At 38.6% G+C, this 22277-nt stretch overlaps 1 protein-coding gene and 1 pseudogene across 1 annotated transcript in view; one reads left to right on the top strand and one right to left on the bottom strand.

Moving 5' to 3' along the window:
• Nucleotides 1–22277, bottom strand: part of SPG11 (SPG11 vesicle trafficking associated, spatacsin) — an 87988-nt gene that overhangs the window by 34455 nt on the left and 31256 nt on the right. The window contains exons 15-21 of the mRNA XM_090270529.1: nucleotides 21661–21874; nucleotides 18402–18605; nucleotides 16798–16904; nucleotides 12107–12252; nucleotides 10445–10606; nucleotides 3238–3304; nucleotides 392–557 (exon numbers count right to left, since the gene is read on the bottom strand). Coding sequence (XP_090126655.1) covers nucleotides 392–557; nucleotides 3238–3304; nucleotides 10445–10606; nucleotides 12107–12252; nucleotides 16798–16904; nucleotides 18402–18605; nucleotides 21661–21874 — 1066 coding nt within the window. The remainder of the gene's footprint in view (nucleotides 1–391; nucleotides 558–3237; nucleotides 3305–10444; nucleotides 10607–12106; nucleotides 12253–16797; nucleotides 16905–18401; nucleotides 18606–21660; nucleotides 21875–22277) is intronic.
• On the top strand, nucleotides 11217–11687 carry LOC150016396 (small ribosomal subunit protein eS12 pseudogene; annotated as a pseudogene).

A 22277-nucleotide genomic window follows, 5' to 3' on the forward strand; every position in this document is an offset into this window, starting at 1 on the left:
AAACCAATAAAGTAAATCTAACAAAGATCTTAAATATAGAATTCACATCTCATTACAGAATTCTCTCTTTAGCTTAATGGTAATTAGGCAAGCTCCTCGATCATTTTTTTAAAATATGATTTTAAAATATACTTTAACTTTTTTCCTATTAACAAAAGTAACACACACTAAATGTCAAAAACTTGGGGTACACAGGAAAGCACAAATGAAAAACATCACCATTCAAATATAATCTGTTAACTCTGGTATACATGTTTCCAGTACATTTATTTTTAATCTACAAAATTTTATTAAGTAATAGTTGGACATGCAGTACATTTTTTTAAGTCCTCATGTAAAATACACTGACATGCCTTTTATTGACAGTACAAATTATATTTTAAATACTCACAGCTGCTTAGGTGTCTTGCTCTTAGCTAACTCTTGGACCAGAAAAGTACCAAAAGCAAATGATGGCCGTCCATGATATAAATAATAAGCAAAATTCAGATGTTCCACTATAGCATATTTATTAACCAGGTCAGGGCTAGAGAAATGTGGAAGATGACTGGATGCATCTGGGGGGAAAGTGAAGCAATATTAATGTTCTGCAGCTTACCATGATTAACTGCAAATTTGCACATGGAAAACTTAAGTCTGCAATGGTGAGAGAAAACTGGTTGCTATAATCATTTTGTATCACTGTGTCACTTGGAACCACCAAAATATAATAGTTTTATTTTAATATGGAGAGATAGTCCTCATTTTATGCAAAAATGTGTACCTGAGAGGCTGCATGAAAACTTATAAATTGTGCTTTTCCCCCACTGAGCTTACTTGTAATTTTAGCTGCTTTAATTCTATATTTAACTTCACAATGGCAGTAACCCTTTAGATGCAAAATCTCTTCCAAAGATCTGCAAAAGCTTTTTAATTCATTCATGCAACTCACTATGCAATAAAATTCTTACTTAACATATTTGTGTGTCCTCGATTCACCATGGCCAACTCACTGTACCATTCTCCAATAAATACCTGGAGAAGATCTTTTTCTCCACAATAATGCCCACTTATACTAGCCTCTGTTATCACTAGCTATGTTTTCTAATGTTGTATTCATTGAGCACCTTCTTATCTACATGTTGGTACCATCTTTCCAAGACCAGCAGAGTGATGCAGTTTAAAGTTCCTCCATGTCCATGAAAAGAGCCAAAATAAAATTTTTTTCTATTCTGAGAGAAATTTAAAGTTAGAAGATATCTGGATATGACAAGTTAGTATGAAATAACCATTCCTGTCAAGCCCTAATATTTGTCTTTTAACTACTTACCATATATTTAAAAAATAAGAGATATAACATTCTGAACTGTTAAAGGAACCAATTCTGGAAAACAGTGCATCTGTTCTCAAAGTTCAATGCTTATTTCTGAAATAAAGTTTTATCCTCTGATGGAATTCCAAAGACATTAAAAAAATAATATTTTATTTATTGATTTATTTTAGAGAGGGGAAGGGAGGGAGGAGAGGGAGAGAAACATCAATGTGTGGTTGCCTCTTGAGCACCCCCAACTGGGGACCTGGTCCACAACCCAGGCATGTGCCCTCACTGGGAATTGAACTGATGACCCTTTGGTTCACAGGCAGGTGCCTGATCCACTGAGCCACACCAGCCAGGGCTAAAGACTTTTTATATTGTAACTTGGCTTCTACAGAAAGTCAGACCTTAACGGTGTTATCTTACAAAGTTATTGCTTAAAAGTACACCCCTTTGAGATTAAAACATGTATGTTTTGTGAGATCACAGTAATTTTGGTAATTTATAATTCCATATAAAACCACTCATCATTAAATATTTGCTGAGTACATGTCAAGTGTATAGTACTTCCAGGTGCCAAATGAGTAAACCTAAGTTTTTGATTGAAGTAAGACCCTGATTTTTTTTTAGCAGTTGGCGGCTAGTGTGGAGATTGTGTGTAAGAGAAAATTCTACCTGAAGGGAAAATTTTCTTTGGCCTGCCATGGAAGCAAAGTCATCATGCAGTCACTTTACATCCCCTTTCAGTGGTAAATCATATGAAAAAGTTAGTAAACATTCAATTAAAATATAATTCTCCAACTTCATAAATCTGTATTATTGTTTCATTTACTTTGTGCTTTATTTGTTCAAATAGGTCTTAAATGTCTCAAAACCAAGCAAGGAACATGCACACCTTCAATTTCCTGTTTCCCTGGTATGTACTGACCTGCTAGAGTGCTCGGTCTCCAAGAGGGAGGTCAAGACCTCACGTAAGTGATTAAGTTGGAGGGCATAAAAAGAGGGCAGAGGGTTCTGTCTATTCTCTAGTAACTTTACTAAAATTAGAACAATGTGTTTTCACTTGACAAAGCAATAAGCCCTACTTTAGTTAGCACTCAACAAATATTTATTGAACATCTATCTATTATAGGCCTGCAATGAGCTCTGGACACAAGGTAAATTCAATATTTTGAAATTTGAATTTATAAAACTGACACATTAGAAAATTCATTTTTATGTATGTCAATAAATATTTATGGGTTGTATATTATGTGCTAAGTACTAATTTGAAGCCAACTTTAGAGTAATTTAGGTGGAGGCACCACAGGTAACATGATGTTAAAGGCTAACTCTAAATGAAAAAAAAAGGAAAAAAAAAAGAAAAAGCAGAGTTTAAGAATGGCATATGAATGTTTACTATACTTTTAAAAAGGCACAAACACATACACACACACACAAAAGAAACCACAGAGAAATTCTTCTGGTCTAGAGAGGAAGACAATGTGTGTGTATATGGTGCTGAGCATGAGCCAGGAACTGTGAGAGCTTATTAAATGCTTGCCTCCTTTCATTCTCAGTGTCACATGTTATTAAGCTTATCTTATAGGGAATTGAAGAGAGGTTAAATCACTTGTCCAGAGTCCTACAGCTATTACATGGTGTAGCCAGGATTTATCTAGAGTCAACATTTATGCTCTTAACCTCTATAATACTATACTATTAACAAAGGGATTTGGGGGGGGAAATTTTTATAAACAGAGAAGTACACATTTCCCAGCAAGTACAGCACTAGTGGCCTAATACAATGATTTTTAACTCACAATATGTTTTCAATTCACTGGAATATACCTTTATTTTTAAAATAGAAAGTAGTGAAAAAACTGGATTGGCTTAACATAAGTCAACTCTTACAGATCAACACTGCTAAAATGCTTCCAAAGCAAGAAGTACCCATGACTTACCTCCTATAGCTAGTGTGTTGGCAGACTGCCATCCAAACAATCTGCTAGAATCAAAGGGCAATAATGACTGCAGAAGGGGAAAAGTCAAATGAGAGTTAAAAGTTAGTTGATTCTAAGAGCCTCTTGGAGCTCAACCTATAAGCAGCACACTTCAGCCAACTACAACAATATCCTTAGAAATTTGTCCAGACTCTACAGATCCCAAAATAAAACTAAACATGGGAAATTGTGCCTCCAAGGCCTGCAACTCCCAGCCGCCAGCCCCCATTAATACTCCTGTAGATACACAATAAACAGGAAGCCTTTATTTGCAAGTATTTATAGAAATGGGAAAATTTAACAAGAAGTGATATCAACTTAAATGGCAAAAATGGAACTCTTTTGATGCCTAAATTAAATTTTTTGCATGAAAAATTAGAAAAAGCTGCCTCTAAAATTAAACTGAATGAATAGGAAGCTTGATTGGAAATTAGAAGATTCTAGGAGGAGCATAGATAAATTCTCATTTCTGTAAGAAGTTAATAAGAACTCTATATTATGCAGCAGAAAGAAGGAACTCCTGCCATTTGCAATAACATGGATGGAACTAGAGAGAATTATGCTTAGCAAAATAAGCCAGGCAATGAAAGAAAATTACCACATGATATAACCTAATACAGGAGACTAATGAACAACACAAAGAAATGAACAAAATTGAACCGAGGCATGTAAACAAGGTACAGAGTAACAGGTATCAGGGGGTTGGGGGGAGGGAGAGAAGGGGAGTAAGTAGGGGAAGGTTTAGTAAAGGAACTAGTATAAATAACCCATGGACATGTACAATGAGGTGGGGATTGACTGTGGGAGAAGGGGTGGGCGGAATGGGGGGAGCAATGGGGGAAAAGGTGGGAAAACTGTAATAAAAAAATAAAAACAAATTAAAAAAAAAAAAGAACTTTTAGAGCCTGTTTCTAAACTAAGGAAGGCTTCTGAAGCTCTCAGTGCCAGCACCCTATTTCCCCCTCTTCTCCAAATGTCCTCCTGTACCCTTTATGTCATTGTCTGGACTTACTCTCCTTTCTTTTTCCCTCTTCTTTCTCTTCTCACAAGCTCCACCACAGCTCCCTACTGGCCTAGGGAACATTCACAAAGAAAACCAGAAAAGCCAGACTCAGGCAGAGGGGAACCAGCAGTGGTACAGAATTAAGGCATCTCCCTAAAGATTTCCCCAGCTTTCTCCAGAACTCTGATGAGTTCACAAAGGAATTTATTAATTTTTTTGTCCTCACCCGAAGACATGCTTATTGATTTTAGAGAGAGGGGAAGGGAGGGAGGAAGAGGGAGGAAGATAAGAGGGAGGAAGGGAGGGAGAGGGAGAGAGAGAAACAGACAGACAGACAGAGAGAAACATCAGTGTGAGAGAGAAGCATTGATTCGTTGCCTCTTGTACGCACCCAGACCAGGGACCGAACCCGCAACCTAGGCGTGTGCCCTGACCGGGAATAAAGCCTGCAACCTTTTGGTTTATGGGACAACACTCCAACCAAATAAGCCACACCAGCCAGGACACAAAGAAATTTACCTTAACTGTTAGAACATGTGGTCCTGACTATTCTGACCTATTCCAATTAGTATACCTATTGGTTTCTGGGAGCAAAGCAACAGAATTACTAAGTAGAATCTAATGGGAAACTCCTGTAGGGGAGACTTTTTATTGTAGAAAGCCAGATCACCTTAAAAAGGGTTATAGAAAACTGAAATGGGATTTAGAAAGAGAAAAGAAACAGAAGCAAGCATAGGGTTGCTCCCAGGACTATGAGAGGGCATTTTTCCTCCTTACTATTAACAGTTTAGGAGAAACTTAAAGAAGGAAAATTACTAAGCCCCTTGTAGATACTGGGGTTACTTTATCTGTTCTTAACCACACTCAAAGTAAAACTTCTGTACAAATGGTAGGAACACCTAATCAACCAATGCCTGTTAAATCAGAATCTGTTCCCTTCCGACTAGGGAAGATTATAAGAAAATATAGTTTTGCTAATCTAATCTTCCCCAATTCACCTTGGTAGGATGAGATTTTCTTGAAATCAATGACGCCCACATAACATTTTTCCAGAAGGGTGAAATGTATTTAGAACTAAATGAATCAGGTACCAATCGGGAAAATGATTTTAAAGGAACTCCCACAAGAGGAAACTAATGTTGAGACTAACTGAACGTTTGCTAACCATCTTTTGTTCATTATTAACTTCCATGAGAGCCTCAGGGATGGCTTAATAAGGAGCCTTCCTTCCCTCTTAGGGGGTGGAGGCTCTCTCCCACCTAGGACTCTTAAAGGAAACAAAAAAGTTAATTGATTTTAAAATAAGTAAGCAAAATTATATGAAAGGACTTCACAGGTAGTCTGCTTCCCTTCTCCAGGGCAATTAAAAATTTTATGGTTCTGGACATAAATTCTTTGAACGTGGCTAAAAACAAAAAAAGGATGCATGAGACACTTTTCTATGTTAATAAAAACAGCACTGGCTATGTTCCTTTTAAAGACTCTCTTCACCTCATATTATGTCTGCCAAGTGCACTCTCTTTTGGTAAAAGCAACATTAACTATAATGTAAAATGGGCTTTAGAAATGCTTTTGGAACCAAAAGGCAAGAGGACTAGGAGGCTAGAAAATTTCATGCTATAAACATGACAAGGTGAGCTAAGGTATGTCAGGAAAGAAAAAGAGTAAGACAATCAGATCAAGAGTTAAAGAAGTGTGATGAACAAATCATCAACAAAGAAAAAAGCAGACTAAGGTCAAGTCAATCAGAAAAGTTTTAAGAGCAGACAGCAGTGGTTGTTTGAAATTTGTTTAGCCAAAGGTTTGGCAAAGACTACATAAACACAGGGTTGGAGGGATACAGGAGAAAACAGAACTATTACCCCAAGGTTTGGATGGCTAAGGAAAGATCAACTTTGATTTTAAATCAAGGGAGAATCTGTGGTCTATTAAGGAATACTTTTCCTGGAATAATGATACAGAGAGATCTGATCAGATCACTGGGGAGAAGGGAGGGACCCTAGGAGGAGGTTGCCAGGGGCAATGGTAAACAGTCCAGGAGGGACTGGCTGAGAAGCTGAATGCTTCCAGAGCACAGGAAATAAAGAGGGCTGGCGCTGTCTCTCCTTCCTTGAGGATACCTGGATGATGGTGCTGCAGCTGCCTGCGGTTCCCACAGGACAGTATTATGGATGGGAAGGAACGCTGGGCACAATCTAGGACTGGGCTGGCCTGGCAGTGGGTGGCAGGGTTATCCTTCTTTGGGTTTCTATGAGAACAGGCTCTGAGGCAGTAGCCTGCCATTCTTCTGATGTGCAGCTTTTGTATCTTAGGTTGTTTTAGTTTGTAAACTAACCCTATAGAAATGAGAATTAAAAACTAACAGGGGAATGATAGGAGAACTCAGGTGTTAAAGTGTTTAGTCTTAACTGATAGGCTTAAGTGACTAATGCGTGTGGAAAGCTGTTATTCTAAAATTGTGAAGCTTTTGAATACAGACTCCTTTATCACCAAATCTTTGCCTATGGAATTTTGCCTAGAGGGTGGTGGTGGGCCCCAATTCCTGTTCAGTAACGATAACAGGACTAAAAAATGCATGAGCCAAATTGAAAACACAACAAAGAACAACCTGAAACCACTTTTGTTTTAGGCTGTTTGAATCCATTTTAGGTAGAGAAACTATGTTTTTACATCGTCGGCAGCCGTCCGTCTCGAGAGACGATGGTGTAGCTTCTTAAGAGTCTATCTGCACCGCCGAGAATGGTTGTGCAGTCCGACTCGGGAGTGACACGGTATCTGTCTCCTCCCGTGTTGAATCGACATCTTGCGATGACGCTGAAGCTACAGAGCCTGGGCAGGGTAATATGGAGGGTCTGCTGTTGCCCATGCATCAGACCCCCCCTCTCTTCACAGCTGAAGGGTCCAAGGGAAAGACGGAGTCGATACAGCTTGGGTTCAGGTGCGCCGCAGGAGTTGCCGGTGTTGACTACAACATCAAACCGCCTTAGGGACTCCGGCTCCGGATTTTCTGTCGGGGTTTACTCCCTTAGCCTTTCCCCTGAAGAGGTATGCCGCAAGGCAGCGGAGGTTTTTTGGAGTCAGAGTTTTCCTTCTCTGACTGCAAGGAGATAAGTCTGTGATAAATGTATATCTGCTTACTGCTTCCTTCTTTAAGAAATTGTTACTAAAAAAAAAAGCGAGAATAAAGCCTGAACTAAACAGTGTACTAAGTTACACTGATTTACAATCTGGTGCAAGCAAGATCCTAATCTCATCTCAGCAACAAGCAATTGATTCATGGACTGGCACATGCCTGGGGCCCACAGTTTTGAGTAGCAACAGTTTATACTCTCAGAGGCAGATTAAAGTCGCTTGAGGCCCTGGGCGCAGAAGAAATTATTGGGTCCCTTAAAAAAAAGAGACAGGGAAAATAAAAATACATGTTAACCATATTTTAAGCAGCGTAGTAATGAAACAAAACTTGGTGTCATTAGAAAAAAGTGTAAAGTTGGGGTTTTGGGGGGCCCTTCAGAAGTCAGGGCCCAGTGTGCCCGCCGTTAAATCTGCCTCCAACTTCCAGCCAAGATGGCGGCGTAGGTAGACACGCTGCATCTCCCTCCAGAACTAAGAAGGAATACAACTACCTCAAAACTGGAGACAACCAGAAGTTCCAGAAAATCAAGCTGCATGGAAGTCCAACAAACAAAGATATAAGAAGGAATACTCATCGAGACAGGTAGGAGAGGCAGAGCCGGACTGGAGAAGACACGGTGTGGTGCGAGCAGCAGCAGGGACAGTGGCTGTGGCTGGCCAGCGGAAAGCGCACACTTTAAAAAAAGTAGGGACGGACACCTGGGGAGCACTCCCAGCACCAGACTAGACCAGACCGTACAGCTCATGGTCCCAGAACTGGTGAAAATAAAGCCTCATTGCTTCTGAATGGAAAACCAGTGGGGGTTGTGGCAGAGGAAGAAACTGCCTGTCTCTCAGCAGAATCCGTCTCTCAGCAGAATCCGTTTGTTTAAAGGCCCCCACAGTCTTAGAACTTTCTCAGACCCACCCACTCTGGAAACTATGGCGAGGGCAACAGCTAGAGAGGTGCCAGTCCCATATGGGAAGTGGGAGAAGTGCCTGGAAAAGGGGTGAGTGCTGAGAAAGGGGCATTGTTCCCTCTCAGACCCCTCCCCCACACACAGTGCCACAACATTGTGAAACGGGTCACCCAGCACTGACGAATTGCTAAGCCTCCAACCCTTACAACCTAACAGGTGTGACAGCTCTACCTAAGACACAGAGGCAAACACAGGAGCCTATCAGGTTGAAGAGACAGAGAAGAATGGCACAAAAGAGGGAACAGATCAAGGTTCCAGTGGGAGAACTAAGCAACAAGGAGACAGCCAACCTAACAGACACAGAGTTCAAAACACTGGCGATAAAGCTACTCACAGACTTGACAGATATGCTTGAGTATGGGCAAATGCAGAAGGGAAGAAGTGAAGGCTAGGCTAAGTGAAACAAAGGAAAATCCACACGAAACCAATGGTGAAGGGAAGGAAACCTGGGTTTAAATCAATGATTTGGAACATAAGGAAGAAATAGTCAACCAGTACAGAGTGAAGAAACAAGAATTGAAAAAAGAGAGGCAGAGGAACCTCTGGGACAACTTTAAATGTGCCAACATCTTAATCATAGGGGTGCCAGAAAGAAAAGAGGAAGAGCAAGAAATTGAAAGCTTATGTGAAAAAATAATGAAGGAAAACGTCCCTAATTTGTTGAAGGAAATAGACATACAAGTCCAGGAAAGACAGTGTGTCCCAAACAAGCTAGACCTAAAATGGACCACACCAAGACACATCATAATTAAAATGCCAAAAGTTAAAGATAAAGAAAGAATCTTAAAAGCACCAAGAGAAAAGAAGAGAGTTACGTACAAGGGGGTTCCTATAAAACTATCAGCTGATTTCTCAAAAGAAACTTTGCAGGCAAGAAAGGACTGGCAAGAAGTATTCAATATGATGAAAAACAAGGACTTAAAACAACCAAGATTACTCTATCCAGCAAAGCTATCATTTAGAATGGTAGGGCAGATGAAGTACTTCCCAGACAAGGAAAAGCTAAAGAAGTTCATCATCACCAAGCCATTATAATATGAAATGTTAAAGCGACTTATTTAAGAAAAAGAAGATCAAAACTATGAACACTAAAATGACAACAAACTCTCAACTATCAATAACTGAATCTAAAAAGTAAAAACAAAATCCAACCAAGCAAACCAGAATAGGAACAGAATCATAGGTATGGGGATCATTTGGAGGGTCATCAACTGGGAGAGGGAAGGGGGAGAAATGAGGAAATGGTGCAGGGATTAAGAAGCATAGCTGGTAGGTACAAAATAGACAAGGGGAAGTTAGTAATAATATAGGAAAGGGTGAAGCCAAATAACTTATATGCTCGACCCATGGACATGAACTAAAGGGGGTAGGATTGCTGGAGGGAATGGGGTACTGAACAGAGGAGAGCAAAGGGAAAAGAAACTGGGACAACTGTAATAGCATAATCAATAAAACATTCTTTAAAAAAAAAAGGAACATTGATTTAAATAAACAGTGCTATTCACTGTGAAGAAACAGAAGTTATTAGTGGAAGAATGGAGCTGCTTTTGATGAAAGCAGCAGACAAGAATGAAGGTCAATTAGGTGCACTCAGTCCATTTCCACTGCTCTCCCTGTATTACAGAGAACTATTTCCCAAGCCCACTTGCCCTTTGGCTAGCAGATGGGTTTAGCCACCACAGACAAAATGGGAGATTAAAGATGGGAACAGGTGAGAAACCAAGATATTTTTCCACTTAGCTTTGTGGGGCATCTCCTCTAAGGTTCCAGCCCAACCCTCTATGCTCCTAGCTCCTATCAGGCAGCCTGGTTTTGAGTTTAGCTCACAAAGATGGCTCCAGCTTATGGGTTCTCATAACACACTTTCTTTAAGTGGTCTTGTAGCCCTACAGGTGTTGATGGCTTTGTTCTTTGTCAATTTTGGGGTTGTGTCACCATCACGTTTGGTTTCTCGATTCTGTAAGCAATTCCTAGTAAAATTGTTCTCCATTTGAAAGACCCAGAGTAGTTTCTGTTTTCCTGGCTGAACCTGGACTAAGACTCCTAAATACCAGCCACCTAAATAATACTGTACCTGAATAAGGTGGTAGAGTGTAATATCAGGTGGCAGGATACTAGGGGGAGTGTACTGTGGGAAGAGAGCAGATTTTAGCTTGGGATAAGGAGTTAAGGCCATCTTCAGTAGCTGGGGATCTACTTTCTTCAAACAGTTCTCATTTTCTTCATTCTGGACAACCTAAAAAACAGATAACATGGTGTACAGCAATGTTTTTGTTGTCTCCAAATTTAAGTACTTTTTTCACAAGAACCTTGTGAAACAAGATTAGCTTGAGAGAGCACGTGGTAGTGAAAATAGCATTGGACAAGGAGTCAGAAGCTGATAGTTCTGGTTCTAAGACAACTATCTGTTTGACCTTGGGCTAGATATTAACATCAGGCTTCAGTTTCCTCATCTACAAAATTAGGAATTTCACCCAAGTCAGTGGTTTTCAAACTGTGTGTGGGAAAGCTGTTTGAAAAAAGACATACTTAAATATTGAATTAGATATTAAATAGTAAATAGTTTAAAAGAAAAATAACTATTAGACTAGATGACTCTTGCTCAGCTCTGTTACTTTATGACTAATTTCTGACAAGTGATTAAGAACAGAGGAATAAATAACGATATAAGTTAAGGTGCATTAAAACAATCTAAAAGTTGTGGTATTAAATTAAGCTATCATTAGTAAGAAAGTTTTGAAGATTGAATGTTTAAAAAAAATTCTTAAATTCCCTCTAACCAGGCACACTATAACTTAAAAAAAAGCAGAAGTGGTCTCTTTCCCTGCCGGTGGAGCTATGCGGAGGCGGAGGCTTGGGTGTGTTAAAGATTCAGCTCCACCCATAACCCACCGCCATGGCCGAGGAAGGCATTGCTGCTGGAGGTGTAATGGACATAAATACTGCTTTGCAAGAGGTGTGGAAGACCGCCCTCATCCACGATGGCCTAGCGCGCAGAATTCATGAAGCTGCCAAAGCCTTAGATAAGCGCCAAGCCCACCTTTGTGTGCTTGCATCCAACTGTAATGAGCCCATGTATGTCAAGTTGGTGGAGGCCCTTTGTGCTGAACACCAGATCAACCTAATTAAGGTTGATGACAATAAGAAACCAGGGGAATGGGTCGGCCTCTGTAATATCTACAGAGAGGGAAAACCCCGTAAAGTGGTTGGCTGCAGTTATGTGGTGGTTAAGGACCATGGCAAAGAGTCTCAGGCAAAGGATGTCATCGAGGGGTACTTCAAATGCAAGAAATGAACAAATAAACTTTGCTTTTGTTTCTAAAAAATAAAAAGCAGAAGTGGGTAATTTTCCCCTGGGTCCCTCAAAAGAGTTTACATGAGTAGCTAAAAATTATGACTTTTTTTTTTAACAGGACAAGTAGTACAAAATAATTCCTAAGCCAAAGATCTAAAGGTATGCCTACTACTGGAAACAGTAAGATCCTGATTCTACCCTGAAAATAAACCTGGAGCATTACAAAACAGAAGGGAAAAATAATCTCTATACAACATATTAGTTCCCTTTCAACTTAAGAGGATATGATATAAAACCCTTGCTTTATGCTCTTTAATCTAATGAAATACTTATAAGTGATTATTTTTTAATATCAACTGGTTTCTAGAAAATCCATAGATATTTCTGCTAAATTTAAAATCAGTCCTATTTTTCCACATCAGGTAAAGGCACTGTCCATACCAGGCTGACTCCACCAGGAGCATACATTGTGGTAGCAAGAGCAAGGAGAGTATGTCCTTCCAACAGCATGCTGCTTACACTGGCCTGATTGCTGGGAATCAGTATTTGAGCATTTGCAAGGCTAGCCTGGAAGATCAATTTAGGATCTGGAAAATAAAAAAGTATGTTTTTTTCCTTAATATAAATGAAGAATTATATAATCCTGAGGAAGAAAATTAATTGTTAATTCTATCCACAGTAAGGACTTTCTAAATTTAAAAGCAACAGGAAAACATCACAAAAAGAAATATGAAAGATTTGTCTACATAAAAATAAAAACTTCTATTAAAAAATCGAAAAGTAGTAATGAAATAGGGGGAAATATTAACAGATGACAACCTAAGGATTAATGACTAAAATGAAGAGTTCATACAAAACAATGCCCCAAACACTGATATAGTCATTTACAAAGGAGAAATAATTAATTGTCTGACACATAAAATATATAATTCACTACCAGTAAAGAAATGCACATCAAATGCCATATATCACCTATCAAAACAGCAATGATTTAAAAAAGTAATCATCCTCAATCATAGAATTGGTCAAGGTGTGTAGAATAGCTGGGACTTACGGATAAAATGGTACAAACTCCCTGGAAAGCATTCTGTTCTTATAGCAAGAACCTTCAAAGTGTGTACAACGTTTGAACCAGTAATTTCATATCCAGAAACCTATCTGTACTAAAGAAATAATCTGAAACAAGGACAAAAATTTTATGTTCACATATATTCAAGACTATCATTTATAGGAGAAAAAATGAAAACAGCCTCAATGTTAAAAAATAAGAGAATAGTAAATTAAATAAGAGTATATCCATACAATTAAATATTATGTAAACATAAAATGGTCATTGTCTCTAGGAACACAGGGAAATTCTTATAATTACTATATGAAAAAAGAAGTATACAAATACACAAATGTTTCTGGTTGTATCTCAAGCACTTACAGACTCTCACAAGGTAGGAGCTCAATAAATATTTGTTAGATGAATGAAATACAACATAGACTAGGTTGAAAAAAGTATAGAGAAAATAACTAGAACACAATACATTAAACTATATCAGGAGTTACCCATGTGGAGATCCAAGATGGTGGTGGATTAGGAGGAAGTTACACTCACTTCCTCCCAGTACCAAACTGGAATAACAACTAAGTTATTGAAAAATCATCCTGAATAACCAATTGAAGACTAGCTGGAGAGAAGCCTTATAACCAAGGACTTACAGAAGAAGCCACATTGAGATTGGTAGGAAGTGCGGAGGTGCAAGAGGGCTGGCCAGGCTCCCATGGAGGGACATCTCAGCTGCAGGTGGAGGGGGTTCCCCCTGAGAAGTGTTGGGTCTAAACCCCAAGCCAGGCTCCTAGCCTACAGCACCAGAACCAGGAAACGTGTCCACATAATATCTGGCTGTGAACAGCAGTGGGGTTTGCTAATATCCTTAATAACCCCAATAATAATCATCTGCTTTTTTCTCTTAGTAGGTCCCTGTCTCCTATGCCTTCTAATAAGTTTTATCTGCAGGACAGTGCAGGCTGCTATGAATCAAGCTGTCAGTGACATGCTCCTGCTCCATACCCTTCCATATCAATCTATACCTCAAGAAGAAATATAGAGACAGGTCTACAGCTCAAAGCAGTCCTAGAAAACGAACCTTTGATTCTACTCCCCAGAAACAATAAAACAAAGGCAAGAATCTTATGCATAAGACCTGGGTTCTGGGAATTCAGGTCTAATTTAGGCAAGCCCCCAATAAATCTGCTGCCCCCACAGTAACTGCTGGCACCAGTGACTGCCTATGCCCTGCAAAGATATCTTTGCTGACAACAATTTAATAACTTCTCTGTTCTCAGAGCCCACTCCCCCAGAGCCATCTGCAGAAAGTCCCACCAACTCCCACACCCCTTAAAAACCCCCATCTTGCTGCTACTTGGGGCTGACACCACTTTGGTCTCCTGCCTGTTTGCAGTTGGCCAAATAAATCTCAAACTCATTGCCTGTTCTCCTGTCATTTCTCCTCTCACTCTGCCAAACCTAACAGGGTTTCTGTCCACCAAGGAGAGACAGCTAGAGTCGCAGCCACTTTCTTACAGGGCCAACACACAAAACTTTGTAGCCAACCACCCTGGGCTCTGGCAGAGAGAGGGCAATGCAGACTAGAGCTGTGTGAGGAGTCTGGGGTTGGTCAGCTGCCAGGACCCTTTTGTGCAGTCATTTCCCATACTGCAGAAGCCACCCTTCTTGGGCAGGGCACTCCTTTCCATGAGGCATCAGCCTTGGGGGTAGCAATAGCCTCAACCCCTGGAATCCCTCTCACCCCATCCTGGGAGCTTCAGCCCTGCTGAGGAGTACAGCCAGGGACTCTTTCAGTGACTAAGCCGAATAGGCAGCCTGCAAGGAGGCAGATCTCCTGTGCTTTGAGACTTATGCTGACCTGCCCTCAGGCCTGGTGCTGGTAAAAGCCTGCCTTGGTGCACAGCTTGTTCTTTACCACAAACATCAAGGCCCAGCATAGGGAGCCACAAGCTATGCATCACTGACAGCTCCCAGCAGGTTGCCCAGGATCAGTCACAGGCAGTGTCCTGCACCAGAGTTCCTTCAATGAGGCCCAGAACCAACACACCCAGTAGCCAGTCTCAGGAAACAACAGAGCAGAATCCAGTAAGCTTCACCTGCAGCATATGCACAGGGAGATCTCAGCAGGCACCAAACTCTGCTGAGGCGAATTCTGCTTCCTGTGATCAGCACCTACACAGCAGCTTGCACACTGTGTGCTGGGGGTTGAGCCTCACAGTTAGCCAGCCTTAGGATTGATCCCATGCATGAATAGGCTAACAGCAATCAAGAATCAGTTATAACAGGATGGCCCACATAACGTACAAGAGGGACATTCCTAGAGTAGCCTGCTCCAGCGATCAGGAAAACTGCATCACTGGGTCCCACAGGACACTGACTATAAAAGGTCACCTACCAAAACTGGAAGTAATAGCAGATCTATAAGATATAGTTCAAAGAATGATTATAAGGATGCTCCACAGCATGAAAAAGGACACAGAAACCATAAAAAAGGACCAATTAGAGATAATGAATGCAATATCTGAAATAAAGAATATACTGGAAGGAATAAAGAGCAGCTTAGATGAAGCAGAGGACTGAAGCAGCAATTTGGAAGACAAGGCAGAACAAAAACACCAAATCAGAGCAGCAAAAAGAAAAAAGAATTAAAAAAATGAGGACAGTTTAAGGGACCGTTGGGATCACATGAAACATAACAACATCCACATCACAGGGTTACCAGAAGAGAGAGAGAACAAAGGACTGAGAACCTATTTGAAAAAATAATGACCTAAAACTTCCCTAGCCTGGTGAAGGAAAAAGAAACATAAGTCCAGAAAGTCAAAAGAACATAAGCACCCCTATGTTCACTGCAACATTATTTACAATCACCAAGATGTGGAAGCAGCCCAAGTGTTCGTCATAGATGAGTGGATAAAACAATTATGCTACATTTACACAATGGAATGCTACTCAACTGTAAAAAAGAAGGAACTTTTACCCTTTGTGACAGCATGGATGGACCTGGAGAACATGATGCTAAGGGAAATAAGCCAGTCAGAGAAAGACAAGTATCATATGATTTACTCATATGTGGAATCTAACGAACAAATTGAACTAACAAGCAAAATAAAGCCTGACTCACAGATAAAGAGCAGGCTGAGAGCCCTGGGGTTGGGGGGAGGGCTGGTGGGGAGGGACTGAGCAAAAAAGAAAAAAAGAGTGTAAGGACTCATAGACATGGACAACAGTGTGGTTGGTGATTGCTGGGGGGAGGGGAGTAGAGGAGGTGGAAGGAAGTATGGGAGGATAAATGGTGATGGAAAAAAATAAAATAAATTTAAAAAGAAGAATTACCTGTGGATCTTTCTATCTACCTAGGCTTCTACCTATGTGGACAGTTATCTTCTTGATAGTTGTCGGTGGCTTCCAATTTTTTTTTTTTTTTTTAACAATGAACATATAATCAGCACCAAAAGAACAAACAAAACAAAACAAAAATACATTATGGAAAAATTCTTCATTTGGAAAGAAACCAGACAGTACATAAAAGTGAAAGATTGCCTGTTAACATTCCCTGCCCTTTCCAGAATCTCTGGAATAACACCAGCTAAGCCCTCAGGGCTCATAGGGCTACTTTATCTGATTGTAACCAGAGCAACACTCTGTCAGCAGCTCTGCTACAGAAGACACAACAAGCTCACACCAACTATGCATTTTTCACTCCATCTAGAGTTCCTTACTAAAAGAAGACAGACCACTTCTTCACAGGAAAAGGGTGTCAATCTGCCGGAGAGCAAGGAATTTAGCTATGATAAACTGGTAGGATGCGAGATATCCAAAGAGAAGAGAGCAGGAGGCTGAGAGGGGAAGGAAACAACTACACATTCTGTCTGCACCAAGTCTGGCTTTTCTTAGCTGGGAAGAGGCTAACATGTTTGGTTTTCTGCTTCTTAAACAAAGCTTGAGCCTAGATTATGGTCAGATATTTGTCTACAGACAAATGATTTATTTAAGAGTTCACAAGTTAAATGCTACTCAACAGACCAGTTATTTAACCATAGAAATTTCTGTATTTAATATAGTACATGCATACCTGTTAAGTTACTGGAAACTTGTCGACATTGAACTAAAAATTCAAACCAAGGGTGAGCTTCATGTAATTCTTTTTTGTCCAAAAAGGGACAATTTGGAGGACTAAGCCTGTATAAATATATAAAGCAAAAAACACACTCTGATTAACACAAAGGATAAGACAGTTACAACTGTGTTTGCTAAGGTGATAACTAGCATAAAAAAAGAACCTTGGATTTTAAAAGTAAACATAATACAATATACTCCCACTTGTGTTGTTTTACATATTCCTTATGATCTGGAAATAGAGGAAAATTTTAGAGACAGATATAATAATATTTATGTGTGTGTGCTACCAAAATAAAATTTTACCAGTTCTGTATAAGATTAATAAGTGATTTGTACCTTAAGATACTTTGTATTTTATTATTTTTACAACAAAATGCTATAGCATTTTCAAGTTTAAGAGGTTTTCAAAAACCTCTTTACACAACTACAGAGAAGCTAGGATTGAGGAGTTAAGGCACAGAATAGGTCCTTTGGAAATATGGCTTTTAAATCATCTCTTACCAGTAGCTTTGGGGAAAACATTTGTGTGTAAGTAAGCCTCAATGATATGAACCAAATATACCCTGTTTGAATTCCTAGTCTTGACTACACAAAACAAAAATGTTTCATTAGCATACTGAAAGGGGGCTCTAGAATCAAACATAAGCAGAATTACACCTGACTTTGCCATTTACTAGCTATGAGCCGTAAGGCAGTCTCTCTCAAAGTTTCAGGTTTGCTCATCTGTGAAACGGAGATAGAAATAACCACATCATCAGGTTTTTGTAAAATTAAATGGGATAATTGAAGTGCCAAGAACACTGTAAGCACTCATATGTTAGAGACTACTACTGTTGTTATTACTGACCCCATAGCAATTAATACAGGCCACATACATGATTCTGCAGGTATATATTGGTATCTATCTATTCATCCATCCATCTACCCATTCATCCCAATGTAAATTTTAGAGTATATCTAACCAGCAGTGGCTATAAATTCAAAGTTGTTTAGCATTTACCTGGTAATGAAAGTATCAAAGAACTCCAGGTTAACCTTTAGAATCGTCCTCTCTTCTAAACCTTCACTATATTCTAGTCTCTAGCTAGTTAAAAGGTTAACAGATATTACAAATTTAACATCACCAAAAAACACACAACAAACATTTAGTTCAAGGTAGCACAGAACTAAAAGATGTACCAAGTACTGCCGTGGGAAGGACTACTTCAAAAATCATTTGCTCTGACCAGTGCGGCTCAGTTGGTTGGGCATCAACCCACAAACTAAAGGGTTCAATTCCCGGTCAGGGCACATGCCTGGGTTGAAGGTTCGGTCCCCAGTCAGGGCTCATTCAGGAGGCAACCAATCAATGTTTCTCTCTCACATCGATGCTTTTTTCCCTCTCTTTTTCCCTTCCTCCCCCTCTCTCTGGAATCAATTTAAAAACAGAAAAAGAAAAATTAAAAAATAAAATCAGTATTCCTCATGTGAATGCTATTTTCTTATTGTCATATTCAAATAGAATTGAAAAAGGAAACAGGAAGACGTGCTCAAAGACAATCACTTCTCAGTACTTACTTGTAACAGTCCAGATAGACATAAAGAAGATACTGCAGACTGTGCTCCACACAATAGAGAATGAAGCGAGAATGGAAATCCCAACCTTCTTTGGATCTGTAGTTTTGAACAGGAAGGGTATCTTGCATCACACCTCCAATACGGTTTAGTCTTAGGAGGAAGAGTTCAAAGTCTTCTAATTCAGATATAAGAAAAATCCCATTCCTATAGGACAGGTTTAAAGGATGGAAAGTTAAAGAGCTGCTAGATTCAGAGCACACCAAACCACTTCCATTAGTTTAAGTCTCAACTACAGCAGGTCCTCAAATGATGTCTTTTCTTTTCGCTCAATGCCATTTCGTTTTAGCTTATAATGTTGAGGAGATGCCATAGTAACTTAACCCTTGCTCCTATCAATTAGCCTTTGCTAAAACTGGTTTCATTATACGCTGTTTCACTTAAAGTCACAGAATCTATGGGCAACATCAAGTGAGGACTTATGTATTTTTTAAAAAGTATTTACAAATTAAGACTGCCAATTCTTACTCTATAAATACATTGAGACACATTCTGCTGGTTTCCAACAAAAGTTTCTGAATCATTTTAATACTTAAAGGTAGTAATGACAGTCTTGAGTTATCTTAAATATTTCAAAAACCTAAACTAAGCTATCTCCATGTCTTTATTTATAACTGAAACTGTACAATCCAGTGTGCGACAGTGGTTAGCTTTTGAAGCTATGTTTTAAGCACTGAGAAGTTCACCAAAATATACAAACAAAATCATTAAGAAACTAAAACGGGATAATTTAAATAAACCAACTATTAAACAATAGAAATTTGTATTGAAATATTACTTTTTATGAATTTACTGTTAAATACATCATATACACTATACAAAGGCATACAGAAAATATATTATGTGTAGTTTAAAGAAACACCACATAACTACCACCCAATTATAGCACATTATATCTGGAAGCCCTTGGTGTATCCCTTCCCCACTGCATGCCCTTTGCTACCCTGACTTTTGTGATAACCATTCCTTTAGTTTTAGCACCCATATATGTAAGCCCAAATAATCTATGGTTTGGCTTTGCCTATTTTAAACTTTATATATAAATAAAACATTCTGATAATTCTGGAAAATTCTTCTACTCAACATTGTGCAATTTATCTATGTTGATACATGTGGTTATAGTTCATTAGTTTTTGTTATGTAGTGTATTACATTGTATGATTATACTACATTTTATTTATCTACTCTACCTTTGATGATCATTGCAGTTGTTATTTTTTTAACAAAAATTTCTATTTCCATGACTACAATGAGGAAAAACACCTTTTCATATATTTATTGGCCATTTTTGCTTCCTCTTTATGAAATGCCTAATTGCACTGGTATCTTCCCCTTCAGATCCAAGCTTTACTCTTCTCCTGCTCTGTGTCCCTGGAGGCTCACCTGTGTTGGTAGCTTCAGGAGACAACTGTGTCCTCAGATTTCTGTTTTGGTTTGCCCTATGGCAGACCCCCACCCCAGGAGATAAGAGTCAGAAAGAGGGTAGGATGGGGATGCCTTGGCTCTCTGTGCTGGGTGACTGCAGTTGGCTGACATACACTACTCCCATGCTCATGAAGATATTCTTCTGTATTTCTAAAAGCTTTATAGTTTCACATTTGATATTTAGGTTTAAAAATCTACCTGGAATTTTATGTATCAGGCAGAGGTTCCAATTTAACTTTTCCCCCATACAGTTATCATCCAGTCGCCCCAGCCGCATTTGGCAAAAAGACTACTCATTTCCCACTGTTCTGTGGTGTCACCTTATCATACATAAAGTGAGCATGCTATGTAAGTCTGTTTCTATGCTCATTATTCTGCTTACTGGTCTATTTGTCTATTTCAGCACCAGTACTCCCACTGCCTTAATTGCTATAGCTTTAGAAAAAGCCTTGATATCTGGTAGGGCAAGTTCTTTTTTTAGGGCTATTCTTGACCCTCTGCATTTCCATATTAATATTAATAATCAGCTTATCAAAATCCAGAAGAAAATCTGTTGGGATTTTTATTGAGATTGTACTATATCTAAAGATCACCTTGGGAAGAATTGAGAGCAGGACTGTCTTTTCCAAATCTAAGGGAAAGCTTGTGATATTTCGCCATTAAGTATTATGGTAGCTAGATATTTTTTTAGACACCCTTTTAAAGTTATTGGAGTTGCATCTACTCTTAGTTTGCTAACAGTTTTTACTAAAAATAGATGTTGAATTTTATCAAATGCTTTGTGCATCTACCAGGGTAATAATTATTATTATTTATTTAATTAATTTATTTTTTTTAATACTTTCCCAATAAGTATAATTATAAAATAAAGTATACATGGGAAAACCCTTCAATTTGTTAATATATCTCATTAGTTCATTATTGTCATAATAAATGATAAATCATATGTATATTAGCTTTTTACATAATCAAATATTAAGCAAAATATTTAATAAGCATACAAAATATATGAAATTCTACCTTTAGTAAAGAAGAGGATTTAGTGCAATGGAAATAAGAGTGAATAGAAAGTCAGGGGTTAAAAAAATTAAAGCCTGTAAGTACTGGATTAGGCAAAGGTCTTATCTTCTCTGGGTATCACCCTCCATATCTTTAAGTTGGGTAAACAGTACAGCTATTCTTTCCCTCTAAGGATAAATATAAAATAAAATATATATGGGAAATAAGTTTAAGAAACTTAAAAATTAACATACATGTTAAGTCTCCTTATATTGTTTTGATAGCTTAGGAAGATAGATCAGGTTGAACAATATGAAATTGCAGATATTCACCCATTTTTGACCCACACAAATGGCAAGTTCACATGGTTTGATCTAATGGAATTATTTTTAGAAATTAAAGTTTAAAGTCTTTCCTTACCACTTCAGGATCTCCTTCTACTCACTAATTTCTTAATTGAGTAGTCCTCTTTATTTCAAGGCATCCACAGCATATGGGTGCAGTGAGAAGAGTGGGAGACATTACAGGACACTAAGCTATCCTCATCTCAGCTGTTGCCACTTGATCCTTGCAGCCCCACAGACGGTTTACCATTTCTACATCAAAACACATACCTTCATCTAGAATTTGAGAGCCTGTTCACTACCACATAATGTTAAATGCATAAGATTTTAAAATCTCAATCTTAAAATACTAGGAAACAACATTCCATTGAATTCATGGCATTTCAAAGGCAACATTACAGAAATTTTTTATTGCTCTTCCCCAGTTATAGTACCTGGCCAGCTCATTTATAATTTTATTTCTCATGTTGTTGTTGCAGCAAGTATTCTGATCAATAACATCAACAGTTAGAGAAGGCCATTTATTCTGCTGAAGTGAAGAACTATTATTTTGGGTTTGAAATTCTCCAATCCACGAGATAATGCTTAACCAATCATGGCGAGCTGTGAGGTATCTCCAGAGAGCTTCAGAAGAATATGATCTATATTCTACATTAAGAACAAAATACATTTTAAAATAGCAATGAATTATGATTACTAGCACAAAACACTTATCAAATGAGTAAATATGAATATCTGGACAAATACTTTATATATATATAAATTATTCAGGCCCTCTGCTTCTTTTATTATTTTCCTCTTTTATGTTGTTCTTCATTTTATAATCAACATTTAGCTGCAGGGAGCTAAATGTTGCTACTTATTAGTACAGTGGTTAAATGAAACTCGGGATTTAGCTGTGTGGTTCACTTATCTTTTCAGCCCTCTTTTTCCCATTTCTTTTTCTTAATATAAATAAAAACTTTGACTATAATAATAAACATGAATTTGACACCCTATGAATTATCACTGTTAGTTATTCCCCAGAGCCCCAATGTGACACAGATCTTCA

The sequence above is a fragment of the Furipterus horrens genome, unplaced genomic scaffold (genome assembly GCF_987537825.1).
Source record: "Furipterus horrens unplaced genomic scaffold, mFurHor1.1.pri manual_scaffold_3, whole genome shotgun sequence".
In the NCBI taxonomy this organism is placed as follows: domain Eukaryota; kingdom Metazoa; phylum Chordata; class Mammalia; order Chiroptera; family Furipteridae; genus Furipterus; species Furipterus horrens.